Raw genomic sequence first — 20,939 nt, 5'->3', positions numbered from 1 at the left:
AGCCCCCTCGGGCGGCGCTGATTGGCGGCAGCCGCCGCCACTCTTGCGGGTAGCCCCGGGGATTGGGCACCGCTCGCACGCCCGCCACGCTCTCAGCAGCAGTCCCAGGGCCTCCCTCCAGGCTGGGCGAGCGGGGCCAGGCGGGGAGCGGGGCCGGGCAGGGGACCGAAGCAGCGGTGGCGTCCGTCGCCGTCCCCGCCCGCACGGCGCGCGCGCAGCGCGGGCCCGGCCCAACCCGGCCCGACCGGCCGGCTTCGCCTCGCCGCGAGCTCACCTCACGGCCCCACTCCGGCTGCGCCGCTCCAGGACCAACCGACAGAAGGACTCTGCGTGCTCTGCACCACGTGACCCCCGGGACGCGCCCAGCGTATCCCCCGCCCCCCACACACACGCATCATCGCCACCACCGAGTGACGTAAGGTCCCAGCTGCCCCGCCCCCTGCCCCGTCTGCCCGATCACTGTGGCAACGGCCTGCGCAGGCCACGCCCACTACCCTGACGCGCGGGAAACAGGCCCGCGCCCTAGCAGGAACACGAAGTCCCCACTCACTCGTAATCACTGAGATCACCGAAGCCGGGGAATGGACGCTATCCATCACCCGTTAATTTTGCCACCTAAATGCGTCTCAAAGCTTCCCATTTCTCCATCGAAGCGACCACCATCTCTCTCCAAGATGAAGATGGTTTCCACCCTATTACTCTTCGCCGTTCTAATCCATTCTTCGTACACCGGCAGAGAGGTCTTTTCAAAACGCCATCCCCTGCTCAAAGCTCGTTTCCCTCCCTACTCCGGATTAAGATCTAACTCTTCACCTAGACTATCTACCAGGCTCTTCAGAGTCTGGACCTGACCTGCTGCTTTCTTATCCTCACGAATCCAGCTCCCCCACATTCTCAGTGTCCTTCAACTCCGCTAATAATCCAGGTTCTTCTCATCTCAGAGCCTTTGCACTCATTTCTCCCCCACTTTATAATTAACTCCTAGAAAGGTTTCCAATTGCTGCTAAGGATAAGGAGCTATATTTTCTCTGGGGACGAAGGTCGGAGTTGAAGCCACCCCAAAAGAATATGAGACCAGGAGCAGTGGCTCACGCCTGTAATCCCAACACTATGAGAGGCTGAGGTGGGTAGATCACTTGAGCTCAGGAGTTCGAGACCAGCCTGGGCAACATACCTAGACCCCCGTCTCTCCAAGAAATACAACAATTAGCCAGGCGTGAACGTGCGCACCTGTGGTCCCAGCTCAACCTTCTGAGTAGCTGGGACTGCAGGCCCATGCCACCATGCCTAGCTAATTTTTTTTTTTTTTTTTTTTTTTTTTGAGACACGGTCTCACTGTGTCACCCAGGCTGGAGTGCAGTGGCGCAGTCTCGGCTCCTCATAACCTCCACCTCCTAGGCCCAAGCAATTCTCCCAGCTCAGTCTCCCAGATAGCTGGAACCACAGGTGTGCACCTGGCTAATTTTTGCATTTTTTTGTAGAGACGCAGTTTCACGATGTTGCCCAGGCTGGTCTTGAATTCCTGGGCTCAAGCAGTCCACCCACCTCAGCCTCCCAGAGTGCTGGAATTAACACCGTACTTGGCCAATTTTTTTTTTTTTTTTTTTTTGAGATAGAGTCTCGCTCTGTAGCCCAGACTGGAGTGCAGTGGTGCGATCTTGGCTCACTGTAACCTCTGCCTCCCGGGTTCAAGCAATTCTTTGCCTTAGCATCCCAAGTAGCTGGGATTACAGGCGCACGCCGCCACGCCCAGCTAATTTTTTGTATTTTTTTTAGTAGAGACGGGTTTTCACCATCTTGGCCAGGCTGGTCTTGAACTCCTGACCTCATGATCCGCGCGCCTCGGCCTCCTAAAGTACTGCGATTACAAGCGTGAGCCACCGCGCCCGGCCGAGGTTTTTTTTTTGTTTTTTTTAGAGACAGGGTCTCACTTTGTTGACCAGGCTGGTCTCAAACTCCTTGGCACAAGTGATCCTCCTGCCTCAGCCTCCAGAAATGCTGGAATTACAGGCCTCAGCCAGCAAATCCAGCCTGAGGGGTGCTTTTTAACCAGGGCTGGAGACTAAGGAGGGTATTGCCTCAGTTGAGGTAGTCAGGGCAAAGAGCAGCCCTTAGGTAGAGACACTGTGGAACCAGGGACAAAAGCTTCAGCTACACTTGCTTGGGCAGTACATGTATTCTATTAAAATTGTAACATGGCTGGGCGCGGTGGCTCACGCATGTAATCCCAGCACTTTGGGAGGCCAAGACGGGCAGATTACCTGAGGTGAGGAGTTCGAGACCAGCCTGGCCAACATGGTGAAACCCTCTCTCTACTAAAAATGCAAAAATTAGCCAGGCGTGGTGGTGCATGCCTGTAGTCCCAGCTACTTGAGAGGCTGAGGCAGGAGAATGACTTGAACCCTGGAGGCAGAGGTTGCAGTGAGCCGAGATAGCACCACTGCACTCTAGCCTGAGTGATAGAGCAAGATTCCATCTCAAAAAATAATAATAAAATAAAATAAAATTGTAACAATACAGAAAAGATTCACATGACCCCTGCATAAGGATAAGCATGCAAATTCATGATACATTTCATACTTTTTAAAAAATCAGCAATTTGAGAATCAGTGCCACTCAGTCAAGTAAGTGCTCACATATAGGAAGGGCTTCCCAAGATCCTCTGGGTTTATGTTTATTAATATGAAATTGCTCAGATGTCAGTGGCTATGGTAGCACACAAAGAACTTTTTGCCCCCCAACCACAATAATGCCAAGAACTCCAGACTCTGTAGCCCCGTATAAATATAGCATGTTTCTTTACTTATTCAACCTGCATTTACCGAGAGTCAAATTCAAGATGGGCACCAAACACTCAGAGCACAATGAGACTTAGGCCCTGCTCTCGAGGAGCTCACAAACTGGTGAAGTAATCATGGCAAGCAAAAGAGAAATATGTTACAAGGGCCCCTGAGCTACAACAGGAGTGCAGGCTTGGAAAACAAACAGGCACAAGGACAGCTCCACCAAGAAAGAGCAACAGCTGCTGCCCCCAGCACCACTGCGCACCACTGCTGTGATTCAATCTTAGTATCCCTTTGTCTTTGAGTCACTCACTCAAGAGGCAAGGTCTTGGCCAGCAGCCACTGTCGATTGGCCAATCTCAGGTCACATGGATGAGTCCAGCCTGCCAGGGAAAGAAGAGAGGAATGACCTGCCCCTAAGGGTACTCCCCAAGATGGGAAGTGAGGGTTGGAAGGAGACTGACACTGATCAGGGAAAAATAACTGAATACAGATAAGAAAAAAGTACCTTGTGAGCTAAGCTCTTTCTGATGTAAAAACTTGCAGAAATTTGACTTACCAGCTTCTTCTGAACTGAATATTAATGGAATGCTAGCCAGAGAGCTCCAGTTTACAAGATTTTGGTCTAAAGTCCACTGACTTTAGACCAGAAGTAACATCTACCTTCTGCCTTAAGATCCTCCCCAGCATCTTACTAATACTGTATTTCAAAACTGGAGTCCCAGCCCATAAGCTGAGAGCTCCACAATGAAACCCTGTGTGCATCCATACAAAGTATAGGATAGCACAAAAAGCATCTACCTGCATGGAAGAGTTGTCACTCTCTGTAGGCATTGCTTTTCTTCAATATTCACTTTTTTTACTCAATGGGATAATATATATCTACCAACGCAGAATTGTCACGTTTAAGTTCAATAATATGTGAGAAAATGTACTGAACTACAAAGTTCTATACAACTTCATTTCTAATTTCTTTTTTACTAGATTCAGCATATTCAAAATATTCCTAGCTAAAGAGAAGCAGAATTAAAGATCCAACATGAGATAAAATATTCAATTAGGAAACTGATCTTTCTCAACGTCTACCCAGCAAACCTCTATACTCTATCCTTATGCAACCCTAAAGCACTTACAGTGAGTCTGTTAAGGGAAAAGAGGGAAACTAAAACAGAAAAGTAAGCCCTCTAGATCTCACAGACCCCATGTACTGAGTATCACCAAACTTGAGCATGTCAGTCCCCAAAAGCAGGAACTGGGGTGTGATCTCTGCAGCACCAAGCTGAGTGTGAGAACTCAGGAAGCCGGAAACCACAGTCACAGTAGCATCTGAAAGGTCCAAGACCTCAACAAGGCACCAGAGGCCCAAGGGAAGCAGGTTGTCTTGGCCCTGGCCGGACGTCTCTCCAGTCTGGGCTCCACGGAAAGTTCCCGAACTCCCCAGGCCTTCACTGCTCTCCAAGTGAGGGGGAGGAGAATTAACTAGGAATTCCAAATTACTTCCTGCATTTTGCACGATTACAAGGAGGGAGGGAGCAGTCGGAAGGAAAGGAAAGCATTTTGTATTCTTGTCCTAGTCACTAAAAAGGCTGATAAGGCCTGGCACGGAAGCTCACGCCTGTAATCCTAACACTCTGAGAGGCCAAGGCAGGCGAATCACTTGAGGTCAGGAGTTCGAGACCAGCCTGGCCAAAATGGTGAAACCCCATCTCTACTAAAATACAAAAATTAGCTGGGCGTGGTGGTACATGCCTGTAATCCCAGCTACTGGGGAGGCTGAGGCAGGAGAATTGCTTGAACCCGGGAGGCAGAGGTTGCAGTGAACCGAGATCATCATGCCACTGCACTCTAGCCTGGGTGACAGAGCCAGACTCTGTCTCAAAAAAAAAAAAAAAAAAGAGGGGGGCCAGGCTTGGTGGCTCACTCCTGTAATCTCAGCACTTTGAGCGGCCAAGGCCGGCACATCACCTGAGGGCAGGAGTTCGAGACCAGCCTGGCCAACATGGTGAAACCCCATCTCTACTAAAATACAAAAATTTGCCAGGCGTCGTGGCGCATCCTGTAATCCCAGTGACTCGGGAGGCTGAGGCGGCAGAATCGCTTGAACCCAGAAGGCAGAAGTTGCAGTGAGCTGGGATCACACCATTGCACTCCAGTCACTGTTACCTGTAATTTAAACATACCTAATAAATATTTCTTGTGGGTTAAAATTCTTACGAGCCTAGAGATAAAGGGAAAGGGGGAGGATTTTCGCCTCAGGGACTAAGAGAATGGAGGTTATAAAGAGGTAAATTAAACAAACAGTCTTGGAATATCCAGGTAATCCACTTCAGTCTCCAAACTTCTTGTAATTTAATTTTAAACAGTTAATGTTGTCACATGGTTCAAATACTGGAAATTACATAAACGTTGTACAATACAAAGTCTCCCTGAAATTCTTGTCCCTCATTGGTCCAGTTCCAATTGGTAAACATGACACTTACTTTTTTAATGGATCGTTTGTGTCAGGATCTTGCTCTGTTGCCCAGGCTGGAGTGCAGCGCCACGATCACAGCTTACTGCAGCTTCAAACTCCTGGGCTCAAGCAATCCTCCCACCTCAGCCTCCCAAGTAGCTGGGACTACAGGTGCACACCATCAGTATTTCTTTACATATATACAAGCAAACTTTGATACAGTTCTTATATTGATCCTTTAACACAAAAGGAACATTTATTCATGTTGTTGTTCACCTTACTTTTTTCATTAAACAAAACTTGTTTTTTTTAGAGACAGAGTCTCACTCTGTCGCCCAGGCTGGAGTGCAGTGGGGTGATCTTGGCTCACTGCAAGCTCTGCCTCCTGGGTTCACGCCATTCTCCTGCCTCAGCCTCCCAAGTAGCTGGGAGTACAGGCGCCCACCACCATGCCCAGCTAATTTTTGTATTTTTAGTAGAGACGGGGTTTCACCATGTTAGCCAAGATGGTCTCGATCTCCTGACCTCATGATCCTCCTGCCTCAGCCTCCCAAAGTGCTGGAATTACAGACATGAGCCACTGCGCCCAGCCGAAATTTTTTTTTTCTTTTTTTTTTGAGATGGAGTTTTGTTCTTCTCACCCAGGCTGGAGTGCAGTGGAGCAATCTCAGCTCACTGCAACTTCTGCCTCCCAGGTTCTATCGATTCTCCTACGTAGCCAAGATGGTCTTGATCTCCTGACCTTGTTATCCTCCTGCGCAGCCTCCCAAGTAACTGGGATTACAGGTGTCCACCACTATGCCGGGCTAATTTTTGTATTTTTAGTATTTTGTATTTTAGCCAGGATGATCTCGATCTCCTGACCTCATGATCTGCCCACCTCGGCCTCCCAAAGCGCTGGGATTACAGGCGTGAGCCATTACACCTGGCCTAATTTGATTTATTTTCTTACATAATTGTATTTGCTTTTACCATCAGATTGTGAACTTCTATGGGAACAGGACTGCTTCTTGTTTATCTCGATCCCCCCAGCTCCTAGCATCCTGCCTAGAATGTGCTGGTTGTTTAACAACTATTTGTTGAATTGATTGGAGTTGCTTTGGAGATGCATCAGTGGAGAGCCAGAGGAAGGAAGGATGAAAGTATTTCCAGAAATAGAGCACATTACTCGGTGAAAATAAAATATAGACAGGGGCATGCTTTTTTTTCTTTTTTCCTATTTTTTTTTTTTAACATAGAGACGGGGTCTCGCTATGTGGCCCAGACTGATCTCAGACTCCTGGGCTCAAGCAGTTCTCCTGCCTTGGCCTCCCAAAGTGCTGGGATTACAGGTGTGAACCACCACATCCAGCCAAGCATTTTGTTTTTTTATTTATTTATTTTATTTTATTTTATTTTATTCTTGAGACAGAGTCTCACTCTGTTGCCCAGGCTGGAATGCAGTGGCGAGGTATCAGCTCACAGCAACCTCTGCCTCCCAGGTTCAAGCAATTCTTTTTCCTCAGCATCCTGAGTAACTGGGATTGCAGGTGCCTGCCACCATGCCCAGCTAATTTTTTTTGTATTTTTAGTAGAGATGGCGTTTCATCATGTTGGCCAGACTAGTCTCAAACTCCTGACCTCATGATCTGCCGGCCTCAGCCTCCCAAAGCACTGGGATTTAAAGCATGAGCCACTGCACCCAGCCCTAATTTTTTTATTTTTTAAGACATTGTCTCACTCTGTCACCCAGGCTGGAGTACAGTGGTGACATCTCGGCTTGCCACAACCTCTGCCTCCAGGGTTCAAGCAATTCTCATGCCTCAGCCTCTTGAGTAGCTGGGATTACAGGTATGCACCACCACACCTGGCTAATTTTCATATTTTTAGTAGAGTCAGGGTTTCACCATGTTGGCCAGGCTGGTTTCAAGCGATCTGTCGGCCTCAGCCTAACAAAGGGCTGGAATTACAGCAATGAGCCACCGTGCCTGGCTGGGCATGTTTTCATGCATACAGGAATTCTGTGTGAAAGTGAGTTGCATGGGTGGGGTAGAGAGTTGAGCAGATTCCATTAGAATGGCAGATAAGAGGCTGGCAGGGTGGCTGACACCTGTAATCCCAGCACTTTGGGAGGCCGAGGTGGGTGGATCATTGAGGTCAGGAGCTCGAGACCAGCTGGGCCAACATGGTGAAACCATATATCTACTAAGATACAAAAATTAGCTGGGCGTGGCCAGGCATAGTGGCTCACGCCTGTAATCCCAGCACTTTGGGAGACTGAGGTAGACGAATCATGATGTCAGGAGTTTGAGACCAGCCTGGCTAACATGGTGAAACCGTGTGTCTACTAAAAGTACAAATATTAGCCTGGTGTGGTGGTGCATGCCTGTAATCCCAGGTACTCAGGAGGCTGAGGCAGGAACTGAGGCAGTGAGCGGAGATCATGTCACTGCACCCCAGCCTGGGCGACAGAGTGAGACCCTGTCTCAAAAAAAAAAAAAAAAAAGGCAGATAAGAGCTAATCTGTGAAAGGACATGATGAAAGGATATTTTTTTTTTTTGAGATTAAATTTTGCTCTTTTTGCCCAAACTGGAGTGCAACGGCATGACCTCAGCTCACTGCAAACTGCGCCTCCCTGGTTCAAGTGATTCTCCTGCCTCAGCCTCCAAAGTAGCTGGGATTATAGGCACCCGCTACAACACCTGGCTAATTTTTTAATTATTTTATTTTATTTTATTTTATTTTTTTGAGACGTAGTTTCTCTCTTGTTGCCCAGGCTGGAGTGCAATGGTATGACCTTGGCTCACCACAACTTCCACCTCCCAAGGCGATTCCCCTGCCTCAGCCTCCAGAGTAGCTGGGATTACAGGCATGTGCCACCATGCCAGGCTGGTTTTGTATTTTTAGTAGAGATAGGGTTTTTCCACACTGGTCAGGCTGGTCTTGAACTCCTGACCTCAGGTGATCCAACTGCCTCAGCCTCCCAAAGTGCTGGAATTACAGGCATGAGCCACTGCACCCAGATTGTGGCTTTTTTTTTTTTAAGAAATGTTGGCTGGGCATGGTGGCTCACGCCTGTAATCCCAGCACTTTGGGAGGCCGAGGCGGGCGGATCACAATGTCAAGAGATCAAGACCATCCTGGCCAACATGGTGAAACCTCGTCTCTACTAAAAATACAAAAATTAGCTGGGCGTGGTGGTGTGACTGTAGTCTCAGCTACTCTCGGGAGGCTGAGGCAGGAGAATCGCTTGAACCCAGGAGGTGGAGGTTGCAGTGAGCTGAGATCATGCCACTGCACTCCAGCCTGGCGACAGAGTGAGAGACTCCATCAAAAAAAAAAAAAAAAAAAAAAAAAAAAAGAAGGGTTTTGGAGTTTTTTTAATATAATTTTATTTTTTTTAATTAATTAATTAATTTATTTTTGAGACGGATTCTTACTCTGTTGCCCAGGCTGGAGTGCAATGGTGCAGTCTTGGCTCACTGCAACCTCCGTCTCCTGGGCTCATGCGATTCTCCTGCCTCAGCCTCCGGAGTAACTGGGATTACAAGCGTGCACTACCACACCTGGCTAATTTTTGTATTTTTAGTAGAGGTGGGGTTTCACCATGTTGGCCAGGCTAGTCTGGACTCCTGACCTCAGGTGATCTGCCTGCCTCAGCATCCCAAAGTGCTGGGATTACAGGTGTGAGCCACCTCACCTGGCTAAAAAAAATAATTTATATTTTAGCCAGGTATTTGAAGATTTCTGCCTTCAGTTTACTTCCTCTAAAAAATAGGCTCCCCTGAAAATGAAAGGAGATAGGGAAGAGGAGGAGGGGCAATGATGTAGCTTGTAGGATAAATAACTCTGAAAATAATAAAGGGTGAAGGCTGGACGCAGTGGCTCATGGCTCTAATCCCAGCACTTTGGGAGGCGAGGGCAGGTGGATCACAAGGACAGGAGTTCGAGACCAGCTTGGCCAACATGGTGAAACCCCATCTCTACTAAAGTTACAAAAAATTAGCCGGGTGTGGTGGTGGTGGTGCGCGCCTGTAATCCCAGCTACTTGGGAGGCTAAGGCAGGAGCCTCTGCTTGAACCCAGGAGGCGGAGGTTGCAGTGAGCTGAGATGTCGCCATTGCACTCCAGCCTGAGCGACAGGGCAAGACTCTGTCCCAAAAAAAAAAAAAAAAAAAAGAATAAAGGCTGAAAAGAGTTTGGTGCTTGTGAAGTAGTTGTGGGTTGGGGCGAGGGGATAGGACAATGACATAGTCAAGGAAAGCAGGGAAAATGGAATAAGGCGTGAGAGTACCTGTCAGTGCCTGTTTTTCCATAATTGTTCCTCCAGTGACTTTCTTTAGTGGTGCTATTTAGAGCGTGGAATTTGGAATTCAGATTGGACTTCAGATACCTTTTTAGGCCGAAGGGAAGTATGCACTAGGCTGGGGAGGGTGAAATGAAGGAAGCAAGATTTCAAACCTGTAAGTGTAGGGTGACAGTGAAGGGAGAGAGAGCCTTAGGGTCTTGGTGAGTCAGTAAGCAGACAAGAAGGGATTCGCAGAGGTCCGGGTGGCAGAGCATTAATTATCAACATTTCTTTTCCTTCTTTTTTTTTTTTTTTTTGAGATAGAGTTTTGCTCTTGTTGCCTAGGCTGGAGTGCAGTGGCGTGATCTCAGCTCACCGCAACCTCCAACTCCCGAGTTTGAGCGATTCTCCTTAATCCCAAGAGAATCCCAAATAGCTGGGATTATAGGTATGCGCCACCATGCCCAGCTAATTTTATATTTTTACTAGAGACAGGGCTTCTCCATGTTGGCCAAGCTGGTCTCAAACTCCGGACCTCTGGTGATCCACCCGCCTTGGCCTCCCAAAGTGCTGGGATTACATCGCACCCAGCAATTATCAACATTTCTACTGTCCCCCTTTTTTTTAACCTCAAATGCACATAATTACACAGATAACACTCAATCATGCTTTTGTTTCTTGGCACCCAATTCCCACTAAGCCAGACACAGCCCCACTTTTTCCTTTCTTTTTGGTTTTTGTCTTGTTTTTTGAATATAAAAGGATGTTTATTGAAGCATGGTTTATAACAATGGAAAGGTTGTGATTGACTATCAGTAGGGAAATTATTTATTGCAACATTGTTTATAAACATATAAACATTGAAAACAAAGTAAATGAATGGCTCCTCTTTGTTACTCTTCTTCTTTTTTTTTTTTTCTTTGAGACAGAGTCTTGCTCTGTTGCCCAGGCTGGAGTGCACTGGCGTCCTGCCTCAGCCTCCCCAGTAGCTGGGAATACAGGCACGTGCCACCACGCCTGGCTAATTTTTATTTTTATTTTTTTTAAACGGAGTCTCGCTCTTTCACCAGGCTGGAGTGCAGTGGCGTAATCTTGGCTCACTGCAACCTCCGCCTCCCTTCTGTCTCAGCCTCCTGAGAAGCTGGGACCTACAGGCAAGCGCCACAATGCTCAGCTAATTTTTGTATAGGCACAGGGTTTCACCATATCAGCCAGGATGGTCTAGATCTCTTGACCTCATGATCTGCCTGCCTCGGCCTCCCAAAGTACTGGGATTACAGGCGTGAGCCACTGTGCCCAGCCTAATTTTTTGTATTTTTAGTAGAGATGGGGTTTCACTGCGTTAGCCCAGGATGGTCTAGATCTCCTGACCTCCTGATTCGCCGGCCTTGGCCTCCCAACATGCTGGGATTACAGGTGTGAGCCACCACACCTGACCTGTTACTCTTCTTTAGCTTCCATTCTGTCTCAATTCCCTAACGCTTCTGAGACTACCCATGTGTATATGTATATCCATGAATAAAATATAAATATTTTATGTACTTGAATTTATAATATTTTCTTTAATGTCTTGTCCTTTTTGTGTGTTCAGAATATTTCCCACACAAGATCATCACGATAATTTCCAAGACTTCTCTTTTTATTTTATATATTTATTTAAGAGACAAAGTCTGGCTTTTTAGCCCTGGCTGGAGTGCAGTGGCACGATCATAACTCACTGCAGCCTCGACCTTTCCTGACGAAGCGATCCTCCCACCTCAGCCTCCCAAGTGGCTGGAACTACAGATGCATGCCATTATGCCTGGCTAACTTTAATTTTTAAATTATTTTTATTATTTAAAAATTGTATTTATTGATGTATTTTTTGAGATGGAGCCTTGCTTTGTTGCTGAGACTGGAGTGCTGTGGTGTGATATTGGCTCACTGCAACCTCCATCTCCTGGGTTCAAGAGATCCTCCCATCTAAGCCTCCCAAGTAGCTGGGACTACAGGTGTGAGCCACCTCATCCGGCTAAGTTTTGTATTATTTTTGTAGACAGGGAGTTTCACCATGTTGCCCAGGCTGGTCTTGAACTGCTGGGCTCTAGTGATCTGTCTGCCTCAGCCTCCCAAAGTGCTGGGATTACAGGCATGAGCCACCACACCTGGCCTTTTAAATTTTTTTGTAGAGACAGGGTCTCACCATGTTGCACAGGCTGGTCTTGAACTCCTGGGCTCAAGTGATCCTCTAGCCTTGGCTTCCCAAAGTGCCGAGCTTATAGGCAGAAAATTGGAAGTCACCCACATGGCCATCAATAGGGGACTGATTAAGCAAATTATAATATGTCCACACAAGGAATACTATGCAGCAGTAACATAAAACAAAATAATAAGGACCTTATCTTTATTCCATTGTATAAAATATATTGTTGGGCTGGGCACAGTGTTTCATGCCTGTAATTCCAGCACTTTGGGAGGCTAAGGCAGGTGGTCAGGGGTTCGAGACCAGCCTGGCTAACATGGTGAAACCCCATCTCTACTAAAAGAATACAAAAAAAATTAGCTGGGCATGGTGGCGCACACCTGTAATCCCAGCTACTCGGGAGGCTAAAGCAGGAGAATCACTTGAACCCAGGATCCAGAGTTTGCAGTGAGCCAAGATCATGCCAGTACACTCCAGCTTGAGCAACAGAACAAGACTCTGCCTCAAAAAACAAACAAAAAAACTTTATGAAGTAGCCAGGTGTGATGGCAAGTGCCTGTAGTCCCAACTACTTGGGAAGCTGAGGTGAGAGAATTGCTTGAGTCCAGGAGTTTGAGGTTACAGTGAGCCATGATTGTGCCACTGCATTCCACTGGGTGACAGAGCCAGACTGTCTCAAAATAACTAAGTAAGGAACTAAATAAATATAAGAAAATGTAGAGTATCTTTTTATTGTTGTTGTTTTTTTACAGTTTCGCTCTTGTTGCCCAGGCTGGAGTGCAGTGGTGTGACCTCGGCTCACTGCAACCTCCGCCCCCTGGGTTCAAGTGATTCTCCTGCCTCAGTCTCCCGAGTAGCTGGGATTACAGGCATGCGCCACCACGCCTGGCTATTTTTTTTTTAATTATTCTTAGTAGAGAAGGGGTTTCACCATGTTGCACAGGCTGGTCTCGGACTCCTGAACTTGTGATCTGCCTGCCTTGGCCTTCCAAAGCGCTGGGATTACAAGCGTGAGCCACCCCCGCCCAGCCCCTATTTTTCTGTTTTTAGTAGAGACGAGGTTTCACCATATTGGCCAGGTTGATCTCAAACTCCTGACCTCAGGTGATCCACCCACCTCAGCCTCTCAAAGTGCTGGGATTACAGGTGTGAGGCACCACACCCAGCCAGATCTATCTATCTTTCTTCCTTCCTTCTTTTTTTTTTTTTTTTTTTTTTTTTTTTTTGACGGAATTTTGCTCTTGTCGCCCAGGCTGGAGTGCAATGGCACGATCTTGGCTCACTGCAACCTCCTTCTCCCAGGTGCAAACAATTCTTCTGCCTCAGCCTACTGAGTAGCTAGGATTACAGGTGCCCGCCACCATGCCCAGCTAATTTTTGTATTTTTAGTAGAGACGTTGTTTTACCATGTTGGCCAGCCTGGTCTTGAACTCCTGATCTCAGGTGATTCACCTGCCTCTGCCTCCCAAAGTGCTGGGATTACAGGCGTGATCCACCAGGTCTGGCCCCGGCCAGGTATTTCTTAAACAATAAGATTTGAAAGTCAGGCTTGGCATGGTGGCTCACATTTTGGGAGGCTAAAGCAGGAGAATTGCTTGAGCCCAGGTGTTCCAGACCAGCCTAAACAACATAGTGGGACCCGATCTCTATATAAAAATCGCTGAGGAATAAAAAATAAAGGCCAGGTATAGTGACTCACGCCTGTAATCCCAGCACTTTATTGAGGCTGAGGTAGGCAGATCACTTGAGGTCAGGAGTTCGAGATCAGCCTGACCAACACAGTGAATTTCCATCTCTACTAAAGAAATACAAAAATCAGCTGGGCGTAGTGGTGAGCGCCTGTAATCCCAGCTACTCAGGAGGCCAAGACAGGAGAATTGCTTGAACCCAGGAGGCGGAGGTTGCAGTGAGCGAGATCGAGCCACTGAACTCTAGCCTGGGCGACAGAGTGAGATTCTGTCTCAAAAATTAATAAATAAATAGAAATAAAAATAAACATTTTTTTAAAATAAAGATAAAGACATGGAAGTCCAAATTATTCCTTCATTCATGGACTGCAGAATGAATGTTGTTTTAGCAGGCATGTATATCTTGTATATCTCCTTGTATATCTCCCTGAGAGCTTTTGGGTGACCAGGTGCATTGTCAATGAGCAGTAATAGTTTGAAAGGAATCTTCTTTTTTTTTTTTTTCTGAGTAGTACGTCTCAACAGTGGGCTTGAAATATTCAATAAACTATGTTGTAAACAGATGTGCTGTCATCCAGGCTTTATTGTTCCATTTATAGAACATAGGCAGAGAAGACTCAGCATAACTCTTTTTGTTTTGTTTTGTTTTGTTTTGAGATGGAGTCTTGCTCTGTCGCCCAGGCTGGAGTGCAGTGGCAACGATCTTGGCTCACTGCAACTTCCTCCTCCCAAGTTCAAGCAATTCTCCTGCCTCAGCCTCCCGAGTAGCTGAGATTACAGGTGCCTGCTTCCATGCCCGGCTAATTTTTGTATTTTTAGTAGAGACAGGTTTCACCATGTTGGCCAGGCTGTTCTGGAATGCCTGACTTTGTGATCCGCCCGCCTTGGCCTCCCAAAGTGCTGGGATTACAGGCATGAGCCACCGCGCCCGGCCAATAGTTTATATTTATTGAATACTTGGGGCATTAGACAGGCACTGTGGTAAATGCTTCACACATATTATCTTACTTAATCCTTTCCACATTTATTCTACTTAATCCTCAGAGCCGTCTGTGAGGCTAGAGAAACAAATTTAACTGAGAGTTTAAGTAAACTGTGCAGAATTACATTATGTAATTGAATGGATTAGAACCCATGTTTGTTCCTTCTTGCTCTATACCTACTCTTCTCTATTATAATTGGTAGGCAATTTTTTTGGTTCAGAGTTAATTTGAGTAAAGAAGTTTCAGTATAACTGTAGGACAACAAAGAGATGTGAGTAGGCATATGAGTGTGACTGGGCATATAATTATAAAAACAAACGCCTATTGGCTTTTCAAGAAAGACATTATGAATTAACTGGATGGATAATTTTAACTGAGGATAATGGAAAAGACACATTAGAAGGCAGCATTTGAACTGGACCTTGAAGGATAAATAACAATCCTTATATATTAGTCAAGGTCCTGTAAGGAGGTAGAAATCACATGGCATTTGGACAGAGACAGTGTAACTTAGTGGATTGTTAACTAAGTAACTGAAGAAGTAAAAGGCGAAACCTAAAGTTTCATGGTGGTAGTAACTGTAGGAACAGCTACCACCCCTAGGGCTGAGGGAACAAAAAGAAGAGGTTGGAGTTATTAAAACATAGAAATTTAGAGGGGGAGTGGCCAAACACAGCCGACACTCAGACCTCTGAGGAGGAGGTATTGATTGACAGGTGCTCGTGTCTCTGAACTCAGAGGAATAACCCCAAGGGGTAGAAACCAGACTTGTGAGTATGGGGCATTGGGCAGCCAGGTGCTGGTATCTCTGAAGAAGAGGCAATGAGACTAGTTCTGTAAGTGTTGAAAAAACTGCTGGGCATGGAGGTTCATATCTGTAATCAGCACTTTGGGAGGCCAAGGTGGGAGGATTGCTTGTGCCCACGAGTTCAAGATCAGGCTGGGCAACAAAGTGAGGCCCCATGTCTATAAAAATAAAAATTAGGCCAGGCGTGGTGGCTTACGCCTGTAATCCCAACACTTTGGGAGGCGGAGGCGGGGGGGATCACGAGGTCAGGAGTTCGAGACCAGCCTGACCAACATAGTAAAAACCCGTTTCTACTAAAAATACAAAAATTAGCCGGGTGTGGTGGTGTGTACCTGTAATCCCAGCTACTGGAGGGGCTGAGGCAAAAGAATCACTTGAACCCGGGGGGCAAAGGTTGCAGTGAGTCGAGATCTAACCACTGCACTCCAGCCAGGGTGACAGAGCAAGACTCCGTCTAAACAACAACAACAACAAACCAGACTCATCTTCCCTGGCTTAGAAGGTATTACATGGTTGGGCTCTTCCTAAGCATCTTTGCTATAGCCACATGGTCTTCCTGTAGTCCTTAAAGACACCATGCTTCATTCTGCTGCAAGGCCATTGCACAGTCTATTATTTGCCAGGAATATTCTTTACCTGTTATACGCTGCTCCTCAAATCTTACTTTTTTGTTTTGTTTTGTTTTGTTTGAGATCAGCCCATCTCAGCCTCCCAAGGTGCTGGGATTACCGGTGTGAGCCACCGAGCTTGGCCCAAATCTTCCTCTTATTTGCTCTTATAGCACCATAAACGTCTCTTATAGCAATTGTCACAGTTGTGCATCTTCATTTATTTATATAGTCTTTTTTTCTTTCTTTTTTTTTGAGTCTCGCTCTGTCTACGAGGCTGGAGTGCAGTGGCATGATCTCAGCTCACTGCAACCTCCACCACCTGGATTCAAGGGATTCTCCTTCCTCGGCTTCCTGAGTAGCTGGGAATATAGATATGTGTCACCATGCTCAGCTAATTTTTTTGTATTTTTAGTGGAGACAGGGTTTTGCCATGTTGGCCAGGCTCGTCTTGAACTCCTGACCTCAGGTGATCCACCTGGCTCATCCTTCCAAAGTGTTGGGATTACAGGCCTGAGCCACTGTGCTTAGCTCTATTCATATAGTCTTTTGATCAATGCCTGCCTCTTCCAAGAAGGTTTGTTAGCTCCAGGAGAGCAGGGGCCATGACTGTTTTTTGCACTGCATTGTTTGTTTTACCAGTGCCTAGTTTAGTGACTGGCACATAGTAGACTGACACATATATACATATAGAATATATGGCTGGGCATGGGGGCTCATGCCTGTAATCCCAGCACTTTGGGAGGCCAAGGCGGGTGGATCACAAGGTCAGGCGTTGAAGACCAGCCTGGCCAAGATGGTGAAACCCATTTCTACTAAAAATACAAAAAAATTAGCTGGGCGTGGTGGTGGGGGCTTGTAATCTCAGCTACTCAGGAGGCTGAAGCAGAGAATTGCTTGAACCCAGGAGGCAGAGGTTGCAGTGAGCCCAGATCACGCCACTGCACTCCAGCCTGGGCGACAGATTGAGACTCCGTCTCAATTAAAAAATATATATATATATGTATATATATAAAATACATATGTAGTAAATATATATAATATATATGCGTGTATATACATATATTCATGTATATGTATATACATATATTCATGTATATGTATATACATATATTCATGTATATGTATATACATATATTCATGTATATGTATATACATATATGTGTGTGTGTATATATATATATATATATATGGAATTACTTCAATATTCTGCAAGTGCAGAATGTAGCCATGACAAGAGAAGAGGTGGGTATTTGAAAGCAGGGATTTGGGTGGGCACAGTGGCTCATGCCTGTAATCCCAGCACTTTGGGAGGCTGAGGTGGGCGGATCACTTGAGGTCAGGAGTTCGAGACCAGCCTGGCCAACATGGTGAAACCCGTCTCTACTAAAAATAGAAAACAATTAGCTGGACGTGGTGACTCGTGCCTGTAATCCTAGCTACTTGGGATGCTGAGGCAGAAGAACGGCTTGAGCCCAGGAGGCGGGGGTTGCAGTGAGCCGAGATCGCGCCACTGTACTCCAGCCTGGGCGACAGAGCAAGACTCTGTCTCAAAAAAAAAAAAAAGAAGAAGAAGAAAGCAGGGATTTGAGTCTCTTTTGGTTTTTTTGTGTGTGGGTTTTTTTTTTTTCTTTGAGATGCAGTCTTGCTCTGTCACTCAGGCTGGAGTACAGTAGCACGATATTGGCTCACTGCAACCTCTGCCTCCAGGGTTCAAGGGATTCTCCTGTCTCAGCCTCCCGAGTAGCTGGGACTACAGGCACGCGCCACCACACCTAATTTTTGTATTTTTAGTAGAGACGGGGTTTCACCATACTGGCCAGGCTGGTCTCAAACTCCTGACCTCATGATCTGCCCACCTCTGCCTCCCAAAGTGTTTGGATGACAGGCATGAGCTATTATTGCGCCTGGCCGAGGGTTTTCATTTCATTGATAATCCAGCATCTCGCTCTTGATTCTAGAGGTTCTGAGAAGGTCCCTTGTTTCTTTCCTTTTTTTAAAATATCTTTCTTTTTTTTTTTCCTTAGGAGACAGGGTCTTAATCTGCTGCCCAGGGTGAAATGCAGCAGTGCCATCATAGCTGACTGCCACCTCAAACTTTTGGGTTCCAGCAATCCTCCCACTTCGTCCTCCCATGTAGCTGGGACTACAGGTGCATGTCACCATGCCCTGCTAGGTTTTTTTTTTTTTTTTTTTTTTTAAGATAGGGTCAAGGCCAGGAGAGGTAGCTTACCCCTGTAATCCTAGCACTTTAGGCAGCCAAGGTAGGCAGATTGTTTGAGCCCAAGAGTTTGAAACCAGCCTTGGCAACACAGAAAAACCCTATCTCTACCAAAAAAGATATGAAGATTAGCTGGGCATGGTGGCATACACCTGTCATCCCAGCCACACCTGGGAGGATTGCTTATACCCAGGAGGCAGAGTTGCAGTGAGATCAATCATACCAGGCCACTGCAATCTAGCCTGGGTGACAGAGCAAGACCCTTGTCTCAAAACCACAACAACAACAACAAGTAAAAAAAGATAGGGTTCCTCTCTGTTGCTCAGGCTGGCCTTGAGAACTCCTAATTTCAAGCCATCCTCCCCCTTGGCCTCCCAAAGTACTGGGATTACAGGCATGAACCACTGCACCCAGTCTATTCTCTTTTTATTGAGATAAGATTCACATAAAATAAAATTAACCATTAATCATATTAAAGTGTTCAATTCTTGGCATTTACATCCACAATGTTGTGCAACCTTCTCCAATGTCTAGTTCTGGTAAATTCTTTTTTTTTTTTCCATAATTTCTTTTAAATTCTTTTTGACTTTTTCTCCTGGTCTTCTGTTATCCTTTCTGCAGGTCACTTCTTCAACCCCTTCATTTTCCTGGTTTGTAGTTTGCTTATCTTGGTTCTACATATGAATCCTTCCATAAGTTGTACCAAAAGTATCATTGGAGATATTTTTCTTCTTCTTTGGCTTGAGAGCTTTTGGCATTTTCATAGATAATGTATAAAGGTCATCAGATGCCAGGTGTGTCCTCCTCAGAACCAGATTCAATGAGGGTCCTATCTCTTCCAATTCAATCCGTGGTGTTCTGCAACCAGATTTCTTCAACAGCAACTTATATCTTCGAAAGTAAATCTTCCCATTCAGTGCAGTGAAGTGCAGAACATACTCTAATCCAGCCAGGCAGATATTTGATACTGTGGGGCCTCTGAATAAATCAGTAAGAAGACTTTTTAGTCTTCTGTAATCTTCTGTTACATTGAAATCATCACCAGCAAATATTAGCATGGGTTTTGTTCCCTCAGGACATTTACTATTCTTAATGTCTTTTAGAGAGACAAAATTCTCAATACCTAATTCAATCATATCCAGCACATGGTAGTCATACATATGACCTATTACTAGATTATTTGGCCGCTTCTTATTATAGGAGCCAAACATGAATAAAGAACAATCTGACTTCTTTGAAAGTAATTCCAGTGATGTCTGATCCTCAAAAGGTCTTGTAACATTTTTCTTTTTATACAGTACACCGTATGGTTTTTTCAGTGCACACACATCTTTAAGTACTTGTGTCACTGTTGCATTTGCATTTCCCCCTTTAATCAGCATTGCATTTTTAATATTTTCATTGAGTTTTGGTTCTCTCTTCTCAAGGAATCTCTTGACTCTTTTCATTTTGGGCTTTACAACTCGATCCGGAGCATCTATCGCTACCACTACCTGGAACTCTTAACTAGGTGGATCTAGTTCTGGTAAATTCTTATTACCCCAACAGGAAACCTTATAGCCATTAAGTAGTCACCCCACATTCCTCCTTCCCTCCAGCTCCTGGCAAAGACCAATCTGGTTTCTTTTTTTTTTTTTTTTTTGAGACGGAGTCTCCCTCTGTCACCCAGGCTGGAGTGCAGTGGTGCTATGTCGGCTCACTGCAACCTCCGCCTCCCGGGTTCAAGAGATTCTCCTACCTCAGCCTCCTGAGTAGCTAGGATTATAGGCACCTGCCACCACGCCCGACTAATTTTTTGTATTTTTAGTAGAGATGGGGTTTCACCGTGTTAACCAGGATGGTCTTGATCTCCTGACCTCCTGATCTGCCCACCTCAGCCCCCCAGAGTGCTGGGATTACAGGAGTGAGCCACTGCACCTGGCCTACCAATCTGATTTCTGTCTCTATGGATTTATCTACTCTGGATGTTTCATATAAATGGTTTCAAGCAATACGTGACCTTTTGTGTCTGGCTTCTTTCACTTAGCATAGTGTTTTCAAGGTTCATCTACATTATAGCATGTATCAGTATTTCGTTTTTATGGCGGAATAATATTCCATTGTCTGAATATACTACATTTTGTTTATCCATTCATCAGTTGATAGGCATTTGGGTTGTTTTCATTTTTTGGCTATGGTGAGCAGTGCGGCTATGAACACTTGTGTATGAGTAATTATTTGACTGTTTTTTTGTTTTGAGATGGAGTCTTGCTCTGTCTCCCAGACTGGAGTGCAGTGGTGTGATCTTGGCTCACTGCAACCTCCACCTCCTAGGTTCAAGTGATCCTCCCACCTCAGCCTCTGAAGTAGCTGGGATTATAGACGCTACCATGCCTGGCTAATTTTTGTATTTTTGGTAGAGACAGGGTTTCACCTTGTTGATCAGGCTGGTCTCGAACTCCTTTCAAGTGATCTGCCCGCCTTAGCCTCCCAAAGTGCTGGGATTACAGGTATGAACCACTGTGCCCAGCCAAATGTCTGTTCTAAATTATTTTGTTATGCCTAGGAATGTATTTGCTGGGTCATAGAGTAACTCCATGTTTAACTTTTTGAGTAACTGCCAAACTGTTCTCTATAGCAGCTATATCATTAATATGTAAACATTGATACCAATAAACTATAGGGGTTCCAATTTCTCCACATTCTTACCAAAATCCCATGTTGGTTTTTTGTGTTTGTTTGTTTGTTTGTTTTGAGATGGAGTCTCACTCTGTTGCCCAGTCTAGAGTGCAGTGGCGCAATCTCCACCCACTGCAACCTCCGCCTCCTGGGTTCAAGCAGTTCTCCTGCCTCAGCCTCCCGAGTAGCTGGGATTACAGGTGCGCACAACCTCGCCTGACTAATTTTTGTATTTTTAGTAGAGATGGGGTTTCACCATGTTGGTCAGGCTAGTCTTGAACTCCTGACC

At 45.9% G+C, this 20,939-nt stretch overlaps 2 protein-coding genes and 1 pseudogene across 3 annotated transcripts in view; 1 reads left to right on the top strand and 2 right to left on the bottom strand.

Moving 5' to 3' along the window:
* Positions 1–440, bottom strand: part of PHF20 (PHD finger protein 20) — a 184,213-nt gene extending 183,773 nt beyond the window's left edge. The window contains exon 1 of one of the 2 annotated variants that reach the window (XM_034947499.3): positions 275–440. The gene's annotated coding sequence lies outside the window, so the exon portion shown is untranslated. The remainder of the gene's footprint in view (positions 1–274) is intronic. The other variant, XM_055104817.2, reaches the window with a different exon arrangement.
* Positions 441–2,495: 2,055 nt separating this feature from the next.
* On the top strand, positions 2,496–2,584 carry LOC112438073 (U6 spliceosomal RNA; annotated as a pseudogene).
* A 14,548-nt stretch (positions 2,585–17,132) lies between these two features.
* Positions 17,133–20,400, bottom strand: LOC100985419 (ribosome production factor 2 homolog). Its single transcript, XM_034947090.3, has one exon. It carries the CDS (start codon positions 19,438–19,440, stop codon positions 18,667–18,669), a length of 774 nt encoding a protein of 257 aa, XP_034802981.1. The 5' UTR covers positions 19,441–20,400; the 3' UTR covers positions 17,133–18,666.
* Between the last annotated feature and the right edge of the window lie 539 nt (positions 20,401–20,939).

The sequence above is a fragment of the Pan paniscus genome, chromosome 21 (assembly GCF_029289425.2).
Source record: "Pan paniscus chromosome 21, NHGRI_mPanPan1-v2.0_pri, whole genome shotgun sequence".
Lineage (NCBI taxonomy): Eukaryota > Metazoa > Chordata > Mammalia > Primates > Hominidae > Pan > Pan paniscus.
The sequence above is the reverse complement of the archived record's forward strand: the minus strand, read 5'-3'. Positions and strand labels throughout refer to the sequence as shown.

Bases quoted from the DNA above. Each gene is read 5' to 3' on its own strand.
- LOC100985419 (XM_034947090.3), bottom strand. From the start codon at position 19,440: ATGAAAAGAGTCAAGAGATTCCTTGAGAAGAGAGAACCAAAACTCAAT.